Source organism: Psittacula echo, assembly GCF_963264785.1.
Source record: "Psittacula echo genome assembly, chromosome: 15".
Taxonomy (NCBI): domain Eukaryota; kingdom Metazoa; phylum Chordata; class Aves; order Psittaciformes; family Psittacidae; genus Psittacula; species Psittacula echo.
The window spans coordinates 7,336,045-7,354,918 of NC_137751.1; the positions used below are offsets into that span (position 1 = coordinate 7,336,045).

The window sequence follows — 18,874 nt, forward strand, 5'->3', positions numbered from 1 at the left end:
ATATACACTGTCCATACAAGAAAAATATTTGGTGTTTCTCAACCCTTTTCAAATATACAGGAGATGCAATACAGTGAAGCCCCTTCTAAGCAGTAAGGCAAACAAACGTTTCTAAGTAGAACCTTCTAAACTACAGGTTAAAATCCATCTAAAAAACAAAGTTTACTTGAATCTTAAAAGACAGTTTAAATGCATACCCATCATTACAAACACCCAAAGAAACTTAACCACTGCAACAATGATACTGTTCAAATCAAAGCTCTGATTCAAACTGTAAACAAAAAAAATCCATGAGATAAACATAGTATTATATTCCACTGAACACAGATGGCCACAACAGCTCCATTATTTCCTTTTTGCAGCCAAATAATTTCGAAATATACACAGAATGCTTAAAATGGGCCACGGGTCTATTTAGAACTTGATCTCTACTAAAACACTACTCTATGACAGAAACAGTCATTGATTCAACTCATGAGTCATCTAAAACCTCTTCCTCCTCCAAAAAATGCAGAACAACACTATCACTAGCTTCTTTACAGAGCAACGCACAGGATGTCCATAAAAGAACCTCATATGCTTCAACATGTTCCTATGAAGTGCCACTGAAGAGATGACAGTAGTTTCCTGTATTTTGCCAGAACTACTGAATAAGCTTTTACAAATTTACAAAAGGGGGGAGAGGATTTATTTCTGCTATAAACTGACATTTTGAGAACTCTACAAGCTATTATGATTCTCAGCACTAGAACAGAGCCTTACTGGCATTTGGTGACACAAGATGAAGGCAATATACAAGCCCCAGGTTTCACTATCACCAAGTTATTTCTGGGAATATTCTAATGAGATTTTAAACTATAATAATATTTAAGTAACATTAATCACTGGTATTTTTTCAGAACCAGGTATAACCCAATTTTGGTATAACCAAATAAACTGCTAGCAGTAATCCAGCATATAAAGTTGTCCCTAGCAGATATGCTTACTAAGAGTCCAAAGAAAAAAAGAGCCTGTTATAAGCAGTAACACTTGCTTACGACTGCATGTCAGCATGTTAATATGCTAAAGAATTGAGGTGCATAAACCATATAGTAACCTCTCCCCTAAACAGAAGCATATTCTTGCTAACTTCTAACTTACTACAATCCAATTCATCGTACCCTGATCTACAGTGGGGTTTTAATTTCCAAATTTGATTTTCAGAGGTACATCCAATATTCTTCAGGTATAGAGTCAAATGAATGCTTAGTATAGCCTGAAAATTTTCTTGAACCTATCAACCTTCCAGTAATCCTAATGTACATTTGAACATTCATCAATATCCACCATGAAGTAACCCATTTTACTGAGAAGATATTACTAAGCTGAAACTAAGTTACACCAAATGATTCAATGTATCTGTGCACTCCACTTGTCCTCAGTTAACCTACTGGACCCAGATCAGTTGCAGCTACTTACAGAGACAGGAGTGGTATATGAGACTGACAAAAAGGATATTTAAAACAAATTATATGGAGCTGTCAAGTGTCTTGCCAAAAGTAATATACAGTCTGATTTAGTCCTCTGTGCCTAGAAGTCCATTTTCTGCCACGTTTCAGTGCTTTACAACTCTTACAACTCAAGTACCCAACTAGCTCTATTGCTTCTTACTTGCCCAGCCACACAGATATCATCTGTTGCATAAACAAGCCTAATCTAGAAAATATGACTGGTAGTATTCACTCTAACAACTCTTGCACTTGTTGCTTCTACTCAGCAAGACCAAATTATCCAAAGGTACAAACTCTACACACTTCTGGCCTAAACAGCATTAAAAAGCTTGTGCTATGCACTTGGATTCTCAGAAGTCTGTTGTTAGGAGAGATCTGGGAAAAGTGAAGCAGACTGTCACTTCCTGTCTAGGAAACAAATGCACTAGTTAAGCCAAAGGGACTGAGGAATTACAGAACAGCTACAATACTCAAACACAGGAGACCAACACTACTACAAGAACAGAGCAGCATAACAAAATCCAGTACTTAGACAAAAACTATGAAACACAGAAACCTTTCTATTCAAAAGTTGAAACTAACTTTACAGAGAGCACAGACTCATGGAAGATTCATGTTCACATGCTTCAAAACCAGCATCCTCACCTGTCAGAGCCCGGGTGAAATTCGGAAAGCAAGGAAGGCCTGCGCCGAAGTTGCTGCTGCTGTTGCTGCTGCTGCTGCAGGAGTTGGGTTGCCTGACTGACTTCCAGGTGTGACGAGCGATAATCAGGAACTGCAAATTCCTAAATGAAAGACACTTCTGATGTTAACAAGAACAAAGGTACAGAAAATAGGATCAAAAGAGTTTGGTGTCCTGGAATGATCATTTCCGAAGATTCTAAATACAGACCAAGACCATATCACTAAAACCTTAACCCAGCTCAAAAAAATAAAAGCTTGTAAATGGCAGTTCTAAGTTTTGAATGAATTTTAAAGTGACTAAACACTTATGCTAAGAATTTCACCCAACAATTTCTATCAAAACACAAATGAGTCAGCAGTAGCAAAATATCCATTCAAATCAATTCCACACATCCAACCACAAAGTGGTAAAATGAGAATATATTTCAGCAACCCTGAAGCCATTTCTTCTGCTATCACCTCAAAACATTTTTACATCAGACACTTAATTAGAATTAAGAGTCAGACAAGACGCATTTCATTTATAATCAAAGTGACAATTTATTTGTATATATGGGTCTTCAAAAGCAAAAACTTGCTTTAAAAAATTATATGCAGCTGCCATTAACCAAAGAGAAGCTCTACAAGACACACAATAAGTCATTATCCATAAGATTTTGTTTTCATAAATTATCTGAAAATAAATATGGAGCATGCCAAAAAGCTCCAATTCTTGAATATCCTTTTGCAAACATATAAGTAGAACAGAACATCTCAAGTGTCTGTAGCAGGAGAATTAAATTGAGAGAAACCTGAACTGTTCTAAAGCTAACAGCTAGCTCTCCACTGCCCACCATGCCGTAGAGAGCACAGGATGGCAGAATGAATGCTTAAGCAGGAATAATTAAGCAGGAGATTCTTAGAAATCATTACTCCAGTTCTGGCTAGCAGAACACAGCTAGCTTGAAGCACTGGTATAGCTGCTTCAGAAAAAAAAACAGTGTAACACAAGTTTTTAACTTCAAATTCACATTCTCCACATTGCACACAGGTTTTGTCAAGCACCACATTTAGCTTACAGAGAATCTAGCCAAATACTCCTTACATAGGATGAAAGATGACTATGGGTGAACTTCTTATGCTCCTGGGCCTAACAGGAGATTAATTCCCCATAAAAATTTAGTATCCACAAAAGCCACAAGAGCCCAGACTCTCAAAGGATTTGTTACAGCCAGAATGCTTCACTCATATTACATGTACACTAACTGCAGGCAGATTATTCACACATTCTTGGAAAATCACTATCAATGAATATGGACTCAGCCACACTAACATTGGGCAAATTTAGTATGATGACTAACCATTAATAAATTAAAGCAAAACTACAGCAAAAGTTCATGAACACAATCCCTAGTGAATTTATTCAAACTACAATAAACCAATGATAAAACCAGGAAGTTTATATTAATTCCCTGTGATAAAGATCTAGAATTATAAAACTCGGATTTATGACAAAAAATAAAAACCCAAACCCCAACATAAAACTAGACAAGTAAAAAGGCAGATACATATATAATCTTAAAGAAGCAAAATGGAGTGCTTTCAGCAAAAAAAGGAGGGCAAACAAAACCAAACCACCCCACAACTATCTACCTAAGCAACACTGGCAGTTCTCAGTAGGGCATGTGGTCTGCAATTCCACTGTTTTCAAATGTGAATGACTTTTATTACGTTGGTTTAAAAAGAAATAAAATACATCCCATTTGGCACAGCAAGCACCTGAATTATACTCTTGTTAGATTTGTAAGGCTCATGTCTCCTTACCTGCTGGTGCCGGGTGCTAGGGAAGGTGTACTGGACAGAGTGAGTAGGATAACGACTCTGTTCTGTGCTGAATGCTCCTTGGTTAGGAGGGTAGCCTGAACTTGACATTATCAGGGAAGAAGTCTTCACAAAGCTGTGAGATCAAGACCAGCAAGCAATCATGTTTCTAGGAAACCGCCTAAAGGAAAAAAGATCACTGATAAGCACCCAAGTACCAGATGTACTCACAATACATTACAGCCATAGTCACCTAAGCAAAACAACCATTACCAGTAAAAGCTTTTCCCTGATGTATTTATTTAATAGGTTACTCTAGCCTGAAACATGCTAACGGGTCTTAAATGAGCTCAAAATGAGACATGTCAGCATTGTCTACTTGAAGATTATATTGTTGGAATACATCATTTACCTTACCAGATGAATTAGGAGGATTTTAAAAGAAAAGCAGGTTACTTAAAATAAATGTTACAGAGGATATCATAGTCTATAGATGGACTCTTTATTTACAGTAAATTCCTTTAGCACAACATGAAGTTTACTTTCATTTCTTCTACAGAGTGTCTGGATTCTATGAACTGTTTCTTACTTTCAGATTCAGGTAATCTTAGGGCTCCTCTACTCAATACCACCTACAGTTAATTACACCACAGTGTATTAGTCAGGCCCTTAAATACTATCACCATCTAAGAGCACCTTTACAGAAGTAGTTTATAAAAAAGGCAGTCACAAAGAAAGAAAACCCAACACTTTCAACTGACACCACGTTTGTCTCATATAGGATGCCAGAAACTGAATATACTATGAAGCCTAACAACAATCTATCTTAGTTAACATCTGATGGCTGCTTTGCCTCTATTGTATTCTCCAGCTAGCGATTAACGGTGAACACTGTGATGCATACTAATCTGGAGAAGAATTTTAAAGACTGAAAACATCCAGACAAGTTCACTAACTCCTAGTATCTATGAAGCTGTGTATCTTTTCAGATGCTGAAGACCAGAAGACATTGATTAAACACTGTGCCCATCAGAGCTTTGAGTGGCTAAGTTATGGGTCTAACCGAAAGAGTAGGACATATATATATGTTCTTGATATTTCTAGGACAATAACACAAGATATTTCTCTCCGCCAGCTCAAAACATATAATCCTTAGAAGCCTTGGTCTTAAATACAGAATTCTATCAGATCTGTAGCAAATTCTCAACAACTGTTCCAGAGCACAGCAGACATATCAGACCTTCACATAAAGTAACTGTTGATCCTTGCCTAGATCACTTCATTTCAAAGCGCATTCATCTGCAGCCTTTCACAATCACCACATGTGAAGTTATACTTCTGAACTGTACTTTCCATTAACAATCAATAGACAAAATCAGCTCAGGAAAGGATCAGATACAACAAGCTATGAAAACAGATCTTAAAATTTATCATTCTTGTTCCGGTTGGGATTTTCCCCCGCCACGTCTCCATCAAACAAAGGAAGCTTTACACATTGGGCTATCAGAATGATGAGACAAATCTAGATTTGCATCTTACACCTAATTCTCAGATACGAAAAAAATCAAAGAAAAAACCTGCAGTTTCTCTTTCAAACCAGTACTACGGATCACTAGTTGTGTGCTTTATAGTATTATATATCTATTATAGTATCTGTAGTTTATATCTAAGTGACAAGTTCTAACATAGAATTCTTCACCATTAACATTTATTATGCTTCATCATTCATACTGCATTCATTAAAGTACATCTTTACCAACCATGTGATGGTCTAATACGTCTGAGTCATATGGCTTCCATTTAATCAAGAAACAGTGTCAGAAAGCAAGCAGTTTTAGATAATATACATTGTGAGAGTTAGCTGCAAGCTATAGTACCCGAATACTATATATTTCCAAAGTCCAATGTACAGCAAATGAAAACCTTTGATTTTTCTCTCTTAATTTTTATGAAAGTCCATTTAAAACTAAGGCATAGAGCTAACTGCCAGCACAATCAAAGGTTTACTAATGTGGTAACTACTCCCATTAGCCTGGTGGACATCTATTATTAAATGAAAATTCTGCATGCCATAAGGATGCTCAACCAACCAAAGGTTACAAATGTACAAATCTTAGTTTGATGAACTGCTGATGCCCTAACTTGTGCCGCCTCACCAGCTTCATATCCAGTCTTCATAAATATGTGGAAGATGTCAAACTGGATTTTATATATACGCAGCTGCCATATATATAGTGTATATATGCCACTATATATAGCATATATAAGGATATGTGTATAAGGATATGTACATCTTCAACACCTTAAAATCTTTAGTAAGGAAAAAAGACAGTAATACTGGATCTGAACAAAGCTCCTTTAGTCCAATACGCTGTGACTGACAGTAGCCAGCAGCAGGCATTTAAGAAGCATGTGCCAGTGTCTTCCCAACAGACTCTCCAGCCTTTCAATGTCAACCCAAGAAGCAGTGTGTGGCTCAGGGATTCCCTGACTCAGAGCTTTTCTGTTTAAGATTTCTCAATGGCTTTCTCTTCCATTGGTTTGTCCACCTGTTTTCTAAACTAGTATGAACTCTCAACATTCACAACTGCTTGCTGCAAGAACTTCTACAGTTTAGCAGCATTTCACATGAGAATCTATCAGCTTTTGTTTGCTCTGGACCTGCTACCTTCCTTTATTGCAACAGACCAAACATCTAGTTCATATTCTTATTTTCCCCATTGCACACACAATTTCATAGACTTCAATCATTTCTCTTCAGGCCTATCTTTTCCATGCTGAGGAATCCTAGTCTACTTGGTTATTCCTTGTCAGCCACTTCAAAAGCTTCTCTAGTTCTTTGATACCCATTGTGAGGCACAGGGAGCCAAAAATGTACACCAGATTGTGGGAAAGTATCAATAAATACTCCTCCTGTTCTTATACTCTTCTCTTATATGCTGACCACAGTCAGGTAGATCTGAATAATCTGGGGATGCAGAGAGGATCAGATGAGCAACCACTTGACAATCACACACAAATATAGGCCAACTGCTGCATGAGTCAAAGTCCTTTTTAGTTTCTCTCTGTCAGGTTACATCTCCTTATTTTCTCAATATTCAGTCAAACCCACAAGTTGATCATTAACCCACGTCCTGAAAGTTCAATCCACGCTCACTCTGTATGATGCTATAAAGACTATTTTCCATTCGCAAGAACATGAGTGTACAGATTGTTAGGTTTGTGTTAGGACTGTGAGTCTTTAAATCTCCACCAATACAAGAAACTTTTGCAAGCAAAAGCAATGAGAAGTCCTGACCATCTCTCCAGATTCCATGCTAGACATGGAAAGATGAGGGGGAGGAGGGGAACCTGGCAACAAGCATGAGCATCCTTCATCTATCCACCAATGTTAACTCAAACCACCATCTCAACTTACAAGTTTTACACAACACATATGAAAGCTTTCAGTCCAACGGCCTTTCTGCTGAGTAGGATCTGCAAGTAGGATCATGGTCATAGCACCATAAAAAAAATAAAAAAGGTGAAAGAGAGAAAAGCTGCCAACAGAAGAAGGCAACAGAAACAGCATTAGAGGTTATAACTGCAGTCAATAGGAGAGGTGGGAAGTGAAGAGAGAAAACAAAAAAGCAAAAATTAGGTTATCAGTGCTGGGGGTGCATTATTCTTCCTCCCTGAGGGAACTGACATAACAGCAGGAAGAGATAAGGGTAACAGTAAAGTTAAATACATGGTTACATGCTGGCAAATACAAGGTGGGGGGGACCGAAAGCATGGAGATTCTGCATAGGATCTCATTTCTTTCAGGACAAAATCAGCCGTGTAATACAACAATGTGTAAGACGACATTAAAGTACAAAATATTTTTTCCCTCTAAGCCTTCTTCAGTCATTCCATTTACATGTATCTGCACCTTTTCCTAATTTGACCTCTTTATATGACCTGCAGACCCCATCTTATCTCTCAGTCTCCTACAGTATGAGCCAGTTTACACTCTGCCATATTAGCAGAAATGGGGAGTTTTCGTCAATATTTGTCAAAAGTATTACCACCAATATTCTGCTCATCCCTCCATCTTGCTACCTTAATTCTGTAATTGTGGGTCTAAGTACTTGACTTTAACTCTTAATTCTCTCCAGAAAACCTTATGACCTATCAGCTAAAAGCATCTGCCTGTCTCTTCAGCAACTGCTCACATGGATCCAGCAGACACAGATCATTCTTCATCAGCCTATTTCCTGGTCAGTGAGGGCAATACCAGCTGTCTGCTGTAATGGCTCCAAGTTCCATACGTTCAGATTATGTTTAAATACAGCAGTCTTTCTGCATAAAATTGTAAGTGTGAGTGTAGACTGTAAACAACCTCACTGGGGCTTTCCTCGCTGCTGTATCCTTTCATTAGTCATGACAAACCTTGTCTTGCTCTACTCAAATCCAATCAGAATCCTCCTTTAAAGCTCCTCGCTATTAACACTCTCTGCCTCTCCAATCCTTCCACTGGTTTCCTCTTCTCTGCTGGAACAGAGGCTGCTCATCTTCATTTTCAGCACCCTTGACAAAAACCACAATACAAGAAATCAGCTTCCAACTCTGCTCAGTCAATGTCAGCAAGATTCTATTTTTCAGACAAGTATTTTCACCCCTTTTCATGTTATTCTGCAAATTTGAGGGGTTTCTCATATAAGCATTTACAAGAGCTGTTATAGACTTTGGAATTTTGCCTTAACAGTCTCACAGAGATAAAGTCAGGTCATGAATACCTTCATACAGCTGCCAACCACGCTGGCAAATTGTCTGTCTCGCTGATAATTAGAAGGAGCAGAAAGAAATATTTCTTGGTTTGGACTTCAGAATCCAGTCCATTCTGCTTTAGTGTCCCATTTCAGTGACATTCCCACATTCCCAGACTCTGTGGTAAAACACATAAGGGATGGGGAAACCCAGTAGTATCAAATGGATAATATTAATATATGAGAAGTATACACACACACACACATATATATATATATGATCAAAGAGTCAAAACAGAAACTGTTATGTCTGAAGATACTTAGCTGAGAAAAAGCAGTAACAAGTACCAGTTCCAGGAACCACAAGGAGATACTCAGCCCTGTATTAATTTGAGCTTCTCAGGCAAGGAAATGATTTAACAATGTTTATATCTAAAGGTATGGTTATATTTTTCTCTTTGGCCAGTGCAAACTACTTGAAGAGATCCAATTCAGGCTTCTCCTTAAAAGCTACTGTTTGCACTTACATTTGTCACATGTGGAGAATTTTGAGTAAGTTACAAATAATTCAGAACTGGATACTACACTGGCAGCAGTCACAGTGTTATTTCAGATCTGATTTCTATAATGCAATACTAATTTGAACAATATCTCTTGATCTCCAGATCTCAAAATGCTTCAGAAAGAAGCAGAAGTTCATACTAACTTCAGTAGACACATGGGAAAAGAAGTCACAGAAAGGTTAAGAAATCTACCAAAGACAACCAGGAAATAGTCAATGACTGAATCAGAAATAAGCATCAAGTCTTGCAGCACTTTCAGCAGCACAAGCTAAGCACTGCCCAAGAAAAGTAGTTCTCTTGGGAAAATGCAGCAGGTTAAAACCTGCGATTATTTTTAGCAAGCCAGTTCCCCCAAACTCTTCAACACATGCCCACACACATGTTTATGCCAGCAGAAGGGAAGGAGTCAAGAGGCCAGACAGACTGTGGAGCCACCTACTCGCTGCTTGTGGAACCGCGGCCCCACTTGCTGGAATACCCTGTCTCTTCCTCTTCCATTCACCTTTATGGATAAACAGCCAGTCTCATGTGTAGGCTCATTTTTAATTCACATTTATGAAACAAGCCAGCACTTTTGCATTTGGAGTAATTTTCATGACATCTTGAAGTACTTAACCAACATTTGCTAATTAAATTTCACATCCTTTTGGGAATTTTCCTCCTCTTGTTTTTGAGCAAACTGAGTGCAATATAAAGAGTGCAAAGAATTAGATTATAGTCATACAAGGCTTAAACCGAGTTGGGGGATTTTGTTTTTAAATCAGTAAATTGAGCTGTGATGTAACTAACTTATGGCAGAACGAGTAAGGCTCTGCCATGTGCAGAGGATCCACAATGTATCACAAAATTAATTCAGGGATATTTATTCAAAATTTACTCTGGTGAGAAAACGAAGAGTGTTTCAGCAGTGTGTAGAGAGGCTTTATCCAAAGCCTGATAACAACACTTGTGAATAATTCTTTCTGTGGAGTGAAACAGTCTCATGGAAAAAAAAAACCAAACAAACCAAACCAAACCAGGCCGTATTTAAGGACCAACCTCTTAAACTACAATAACTAGATTTCATGATTTATAGACCTGTATCTGTACTTTCACAACACAACTTTCGAACTCACATAGAGAAGACAAAACTACAAGCTGAGAATTACATAACTAGAAACCTTTCAAGTATATTGCTAGATTTGCAAAATAAATCTTTCTTGTAGCGTTCTTATTTCATCAGACAATCATAGATCTGTTTGAACACTCCAGCAAAAACATCAAATCTGCATCCTGGGGATATGCCATACACAAGAAAAAAAAAGTACACTTCTGACCCATTCCTAAAAATACCTTAATGGGTCCAACCTCCATATAAAAAGTTATTTACTCAAACTATCAGACACAGTAAAAGGCTATGTATTACCATCTAAAAACTCCAGTGCTCAAAACATTAACAGCACCATTACAAGCTAGGACTGGCCTAACAGTCTCAAAGTCTTAACTAAAAAACCTTAACTAAAACTAGACCCTTCAGGAGCATTTATTAGTCCTTCAGTCACTGCCTTAATTATCAGCACAGTCATATGACAGTTATTCAGAAAAACAATGAAAAAACTTAGTGACAAAGAAAAGTTTAGGTTCAAACTGATCTATGTTAAACCTTTAAGTCTGATTATTCGAAGTTCTGCAAAGTATTGTGGAATGGGATGGTGCGAAAATTAGCTACAGGATCACTACATAGGACAATCCTAAAAGATAAAGGGTTTTCATTCAAGAAGCTACCAAGAGGCTGATGCCTGAAGAAATTTAAGATAATTTTATGCCTTAAAACAAGAACTGAAGGAAGTGTATTCCAGCTACAATATCCCAGTTTACAGGTGTGCTATATGAAAATCTGCTGGGCATATCCCCCAAAAGATGAAAGATTCTTTGCATGCTACAAGCAAAAAATGCTAATAGGTCAACACTGAAATTAAAGACAATTTAAGTAATGGCTATTTAAACATGTTCCAGAATACCGTGCTTCCAGTTTTTGCATCAGCCTCTTAGCTCAGGACCTCTTCCACACTTTCTTTAATCTTTTTCCACTCAGTTTTATGTTGCAGAATACTCTGAAGCTTGTAGTCAAAGTACATGGGCATACGCTATTAGAATGAATTGAAACTATTAACATATTTTCTCCAAATTGAGAACTAACTGCTGAATTTTCCATTACAACTCCGCATATGCAAATGCCTTTTCTTCTTCTGTGGCAGACATTCAAAATATACCATAAATTCCTGAGAACTTTAATCTCACTTAGTTGCACCCGCTCTACTCACAAGGTTATTGACGTAAAAATTGCTATTTCTATCCCTTCTAGAAATACAGTTAAGAAAATAACCTCTATAAGGCCGTGTTTTACTAGCAACACTAAATAACATCCTCTCCACTAATTATTAACGTCATACAATTTGAGCCAGAAATACAGCAATGGGGATATATGAAAAAATGATGCTAAGAAAAGCCAAAACATCTGAATTTGACACTTTTCACACCCTGAAATTTCCACTAACATACAACATCATCTTATTTCTGAATATCCAAAGCATTAACTCACAATTATGCTATACAGTGTCTGACATATTCTACATGACATGGAAGCACGGTATACTTTAATTCAGGCAATTACAGACGTGACAGAAGTCAAGGAGCATTACAGCCGTCAATTCGAGATGTCACATTTACTCTACACTAGCAAGACTTTTCCATCTGCATCAAGAGAGATGAAAAATTAACATAGGGTTTTATACTTCGAATTTTAATAGAAAAAGATTTTCCATTACAGACTACCAGCTCCTTTGAGCACTTAAGTAATAGCTTTTGGAACATTAAATATTAAGTAAGTTTTAGAAGAGTACTTCAAAATTATTTTTATTGCCATTCCAAAAGGTGAATTTTAGTTTCACACTTACATATGCAATTCATAACCAAACTGCTGCCAGATCTCAGTACATTGTTATACTTCATCTCTAAATAACGGTTTCTCTTTCTCTCCTGCTAGGTAACTACAAATACAAATAGAATTTGTGCTCCACCAAAATGGGGTCGATCAAATTCAGCTGACAAGATACTCCAGGAAATTCTATTTTAACCTCTCCTGTAAGTTCTGAGCTTAAAGAAAAGTTGCTAATACATGATTATCAAGACCCGGGCTATACACAACTTTGCTATATTATATGGTGGATTGTAAGAGGGAAAACTAAGACTACATTAGCATCTTAGGAAGCTTCTAATCACCTACCCAGTTGCCTCACAAAAAAGAGGGGTGCTGAGCGGCTACATTTCAAGTAAGAGTACCTATTTTCAGCATCTTCTCACCAGTTAACACATTAACACACCAGATTACACAGAATCCCTGAGTGAGGAAACCTCCTCTTCTGAGTTTTACTGAGAAATAGCACCTAGTGATGGCGAAAGAGCCTACCCAGCTCTCTTCTGCCAAGGAGGGTAACAGGAACACCAAAACTATCCAAAAGAGGTAGGAGGAAGTTCTCCACTCAGAAATGGAAAATAAGGATGTAGACATTTACTTGACTAAAAGTACCACTGAGCAATGATTTAAACAAGAGAGTGTATAAACTTTACAAGGTTTTCTGGTTTTAAAAGCATATCATAGAAAACTAGATAGGTTTATGAAAAGACATTTTGGTTTTCCCTGCAACACCAGATTCTTGTTTCTGGTTGTCCCAGTACAGCATGCAGTTAACATACACCACAAAAATTTTTCATGATCCAAAGACAAGAAACCAAATCTACAGAATTGAATGTCCCATAGAAAGCCCAAACACTGCACAGACAAGGTCTCTCGTTCACAAGGGGAGACAGCTTTTTTCCTCTGAGATAACTGCAGCAGTTCCCAAACCCCAGACATCTATCTTACCCTTTTTGAAGCATCTCATCCCTGCCACAGGGGTAATTCACTTGGTTATGAAGCATCAACTGAAGCATTCAAATTCCACCCACAAATCTCTAAGGTGAAACAGAAACCAACCCAAGCACCATCTAATGCACCAGTTTGTAACATGCAAGAGGTTCAAGAGATGCTATGCAAACTGATGGTAAGAACTACAACAACCTTCCTCAGCAAGTCATCCTCACTCATGAGTCAGTGGCCAACAACGCACAGGTTTACTCAAAATCTCCTATTCCCTCCCATTTCATTTATGATTTAATGAATCAGAAATAACCATGATGATTTCAGACTTCTTATATATATATCTCATATATATATATCATATACTACACATAAAATATTCTTTCCAAACAACAATTTTTGCTTCTCCCTCATGGACTGAAAGCACAGGCACTTTAAAAACAGCTACTGCATGTGAAATTATTCCTCCACTGTTAATCCATCTGCAGATAAAACTGCTTTTGACATCATCTAACATGCAAGAAATTATGTGGTCACAGTTTTAAGTTTCCAGCCTCTTCTTCTAGTTCATTCATAATCAAAAGCGTATCTGTACTGGCAGCTTTTTAAGGCACCTTTGGCGTGGAAAAGTTAAGATAACTTGACTAATCCATCCTGACAAACTGCAATGTATTGTAAGAGAACGCACATATGGGGCTTCAGGACAAACTAAGTATCAGCCTCATCTTTCTTCTGAATTGACTGGGTTCAGATAAAATCAAGCCTAGATTTCAGATACCCTACAGGAAATGCACCAGAGCCTTCTGGAAACAAAGTTTATTGTTATTACATTTATGATTAAGTTTGAGATTTTCTACTTCACAACGAATGCAATAAAATGTAACTCCAATTGAGACTCAAACAACAGCTTCTAGGTCACAGAAAAAGGCAAAGAATGGAAGAAATCTTAAACTATGAATGGTCTAAGTAAACCTTTGTATATATGAAAAGAAAACCCCAGAACTTCAAGGTTCAAAATAGCCTAAGTCTGATCTTTGAGATCACAGTGAAAAATCAGCACCTACACCAATAATGGCTATAATGGAACAGGTAATCGACTACATTTATGAAGAAAGGTTTTGGGAATAACATTCCCAAGAAAGCTAATCCATGAAATTACACTGGTTATATGGGAGAATTCCCACCTTCCAGACACCTCTTCTCTGTCAATACTGCATTTCAGATAGCATACAAGAAGGAACAAGAGTTGAAGAATATTAATCTGAGACAAAACTCTACACTGGATAACCAAGCACATACATCTTTTTTTAATTTAAACTAATTCCTCCCCTTCCTTTCCCCACCTCCCCCCCCCCAAAAAAAAAAAAGAAAACTCAAAACAATCTACTATTAATGAGGTGAACAGCACAGCTGAACTGTAATAATATACCTATCTAGTTTGCTGAACAGCACTTGAACTTGTAATGAACTTATATAGGCTTAACTTTCTAACATTGACAAACAGGAGAGGAATCAGTAGGTTTCCTAATTGATTGTTAGACAACTTCCTTGAAACATGAATGCATTTTAATCCATTTAGGAAAGAATCTGCTTTTCAAAGCAGCCTCAGGTTCTGCCCAGGAACCCTACCAGACCTTTCACATGGAGCATGTGGCCTGTGCCCAGCAACCAGGGAACACTACTGTGGCTGTTTTCAACTGTCCACAGGACAAACCTGCCTTTGACTTCATGAAAAGAATTAGCCAAATGCACTTTCCCTGCAGCATAGCATACAGTGCAAGTGAATGTATGGCACAAGAGGAGGTATTAAAAGAAACATCATATTAGTTTAAGTGTATTTTATAGTTGACATCATCCTTTCTTATTTACAGGTGTTCTTTCTCTCGCCATCTTTGTGAATGTATTTTCATTTTCAGTTTTACCCAAGACTCTTCACCCAACAAGCACAGACTTTTAAAGTCCTGGTCAACAGTTAGTCCACGTAATCTGCTGCCTTAAAATTTAATTTCTGATTATTTTTTTTTTACTGAGAGTTATGAACAATGGGATTTTTCAGAGATGGATGATCCATCTTTGTACCAATACAGTACCTTAATCTTGCAATATCCTTTGTAATCACAAGCAGGTAAAGTCACTCACTTCAAAACCACACAGATCAACATCCTCCTTAAGCATGAATCAAAAAACTGCGTATCAAATCGGTCTGGGAGTGGCAACATTACATGAGTGGTTTAAATGTGAATCTATTTAAGGACATAGAAATCTCTCTTAGGATACTGGGAAGAAACATAGCTCCAAGGTAAGACTGAGCTTTCTGTATGCACACCAACTCACTAAACTTCAGCTCCAGTAGGCCCAGATTGCAGTTGTCATTTAACAGATGGTGGATAAACACTGAACTAGAATGGAAGAGGAAGGGAACATCACAAAACATCATTAGAATCATAGAACAGAATCAATTAGGTTAGAAAATCATGGAAAGAGAGAAAAACCAAAATGTAAGATACATTCAGCATGTTCCTTGCTATTTGTATATTTTAGAACTAGCAGAAAGTAACTGTTTACAGACAGCAGTCCTGCACAGGTCAGAATTTTTATCTGTAACTTTTGCAGTAGAGAGACAAGGTAACACATTCACTTAATAGCTTGTTATCTGAAACACTGACTCAGATTTGACTTGAGAACATAAATGACTTGAAGAGTTCAAGACTGGCATCCAGGAAACGCTTGTTTGCATTCTGAAACCACTGTCTGGTTATAAGTCTGTTCTCAAGATTGTCCTGTGTTGCAGTGCACCTGTGTGAGGCACAGACCCCCTCCAGCTTACACAACTGCTAAAATCTTAAATTTGAGTAGCTTAGCACGCTAAAACTCCAAATAGTACTTTTGACCATGCAAGTAAACCTTCATTAAAACCATTTTTTAGGCAAATATAAAAGAAGAGGAATAAAACATTTCACCAAAACTTTGGCTGAGAGTTCTGAGAGTGACATGCCAGTATTAAGAATGTAATAAAGAAAAAAAGAAATAGAAAATACTGTTCTGTAATACAGAAGATTTTTTTTCATTTACTTCTATGCACTTAACAGTAGTCGAAGCAGAGTCAGCTTCCCCTCTCAGTGAGCATCTCTCACTCATGCTGTAACTGAGAAATGAAATAACTTATAAGATGCTCTTAGAGAACCACAAGAACTGTGGAAGGGCACTAGAGGGGGGAAATTGAAAGGAAGCTTTAGAGCCTGTTCCTACTTTTATCACAGTTTTTGAAAGAGTTTTCTAGGTCCCTTTAGAGCACAACGAAACACATGTATGTCCAGGAAAAACAAGTAAAATGAATGGTTGCAGGAAATAAAGTATATTTAAAATAAATCGGCAGCAGCGTAGGAAAGTCAATATACTCTGGTTTTGTGAAGGTAATTTTGACCTGGAGAGTTACTTTTAATTGATTGTTACAATAACTAACAAGCTAGAGAGAAGTACCAGTTGTGGAAGCAAACACTTGTAATATCCTCTCCACCCCTTAGAAAACACTCCTAGAAAGAAGGTTCCATACTCTATCCTATGCTTCAGTAACAAGTTTAGTTACTTTAGTAACCAATATCAAACAGTATGTTTCAAATAGGCAAATTATACTGCATATAAAGCACAACTGAACCTTTTTCCTTAGCAGCCTATACTATACCACAAAGAAAAGTGATGTCAATAAAAATTAACTATGCTTTTGCAAAAAGGGTCGCTGTAGTTGGCTTATTTCCTCTCAACTTAGCAGTCCTTGGGATAAGCAGTCTTTCATGCCCCAACATAAGACACTAGGTTTCAGCTAACTAGAAATCCACTTCAGATGCTACATACTTCTTTTCCAAATGTCAAGGTTGTTTAGTTAATTAGGAATAACAAACTCTGCAGAATATAACTCCAGTGCAAAACTGCAATAGATCTGCACAGTCCTCATGTGCAGTGAGATAACACTATGTGTCCACTTATTCAGGCATTTATGCTCTGCCTATGGTCATCTTACAGTAGTAATGGGGTTTTTTTCCCCTCAAATCATACTGCCTAGGATAAAAATTCCTACCTGGGCTCTAGCAGTACATAACTACAGTGCTGTACCTAAAAATACTGCATAATACAGGAATGCTGCCACAAAAGCAAGTCTTCAGAATGAGACATCCCCTTCTCATTGTAATAAGTTGTCTTAGGTCACATCAATATTTACAGTCATAAAAAGGTAATACGCTTGTTAAGACTATATCTGTAAAACAAGAAGAAACAGGTTTTGGATAATAGATTGTTCAGACTACCTACTTACTTACTTGAGCCTGTCTGACACTAATAGCCCATACATTCATCTAGAATCTTGTCAAACTGCATTGCACTCGATATCACAGATTTTTAAGTATAGAAAAATCAGTAAGTACAAAGTTCTTTACCATCAAGTCGGAATAATTCTAGAAAAAGCCACTTTCATTGTTCCCTCCAACAAAGATGACAGAAGCTGGTGTTGTTTACAGGTCTTATATGGATAATTTAGCATCTGCATCAGCAACAACTCCTCACTACTGACAATCTCAGCGTGGGGCTGGATGGAGCAGGCAGCCGCGACGCACCTCCAACACTGCTCGGACAAGAAGACATCTTCAGGAACTAACGCACTCCTGGCCGAGCATCCAAGCGGCCGATTTTGAAGAACTGGCCCTTTTTTATCATTATTATTACTTTATTTTAACTTGCACTTCTCCTACCGACAGGACAGGGATGAATGGCCAACACACCGATGCCCTGGGATTTCTCAAAAAACTTCCTTTCAAGGGCCATCCCTCACGGCTGCCTCAGGTCCCCTCCGGACCTTCCCGCACACAAACGGAGAACAAACCCCGTGGGCACCGGACACCCCCGCCCCAGCCCGCACCTGATCCACCCACCTCCCTCATCCCCAGCGGCTGCCTCACGGAACCCCCGCGGCTCCAGCACCCTCCCCCCGGGGACGAGAGCGGTTCTCTCCCCGGTGAGGAGGGAGGAGGAAGGGATGGCCGGGGCCCCCGCCTCTTCCCCCTCCTCCTCCTCCTCCTCCTCCTCACAGCGGAGGCGCTAGGCCCCGCTGCGCCCCCGAGCCTCGCCGCCCCCCCGCGCCGCCCCTCCGGGCCCTCTGCCCTTACCGACGGCGCGGCGCTGGGGCGGCCCGGGCGGCAGGCTCTGGTAGGGCCGGACGGTCGCGGCGTCTCACCTCAACCTCAGCGCCACCGCCACCGCCATCTTGCCTCCCCTCCCCCGGCTCGGTGCGCTCCGCCCCCTCGCGCCAGGTCCTGGCAGCTACTGAACAAACAGCGGCGCCGCGGCTCGGTGGTTGCTATCGACCGCAGGAGCTCGTTCCTTTCTCCCGCCATGCTGGTGTACATTGGTGGCCAGGCAGCGCCAGCCGCTAGAAGCCGCGGGCGGGCCGGCGATAAGGCGGCGGGCTGCTTTGCTCCTTCCAGGACCCGCTGGCCGGTGCGGCGGCTAAGGATTCCCTCCCCTTCCCCTCAGAGGGGCTGGGGGGGGGGCGGGAGGCGCCGCCATGAGGGGAGTGCGGTGGGCGGTGGCGCTGAGGCGAGGAGGTCCCGCCACCCCGGAGCGGGGTGCAGGGGACACCGCGGAGCCGGTAGGCCGCGGCCGTGCCAGTGAATGGAGTCTCAGGAGCCGGGGGACAGGAACCTGGTCGGGGCCCCGAGC

General features: G+C 39.3%; 1 protein-coding gene across 7 annotated transcripts in view; it reads right to left on the reverse strand.

Moving 5' to 3' along the window:
- Positions 1-18,874, reverse strand: part of NCOR1 (nuclear receptor corepressor 1) — a 66,408-nt gene that overhangs the window by 46,373 nt on the left and 1,161 nt on the right. For 5 of the 7 annotated variants that reach the window (XR_013958052.1, XM_080629867.1, XM_080629869.1 and 2 more), the window contains exons 1-3: positions 18,322-18,444; positions 3,978-4,155; positions 2,136-2,275 (exon numbers count right to left, since the gene is read on the reverse strand). Coding sequence is in view for 6 of the 7 variants with exons in the window: in XM_080629867.1 (XP_080485993.1) it covers positions 2,136-2,275; positions 3,978-4,085 (248 nt within the window). In the remaining variant the exon portion in view is untranslated. Of the gene's footprint in view, positions 1-2,135; positions 2,276-3,977; positions 4,156-18,321; positions 18,445-18,874 lie in introns of those variants that run through there. The other 2 variants (XM_080629865.1, XM_080629866.1) reach the window with 2 other exon arrangements.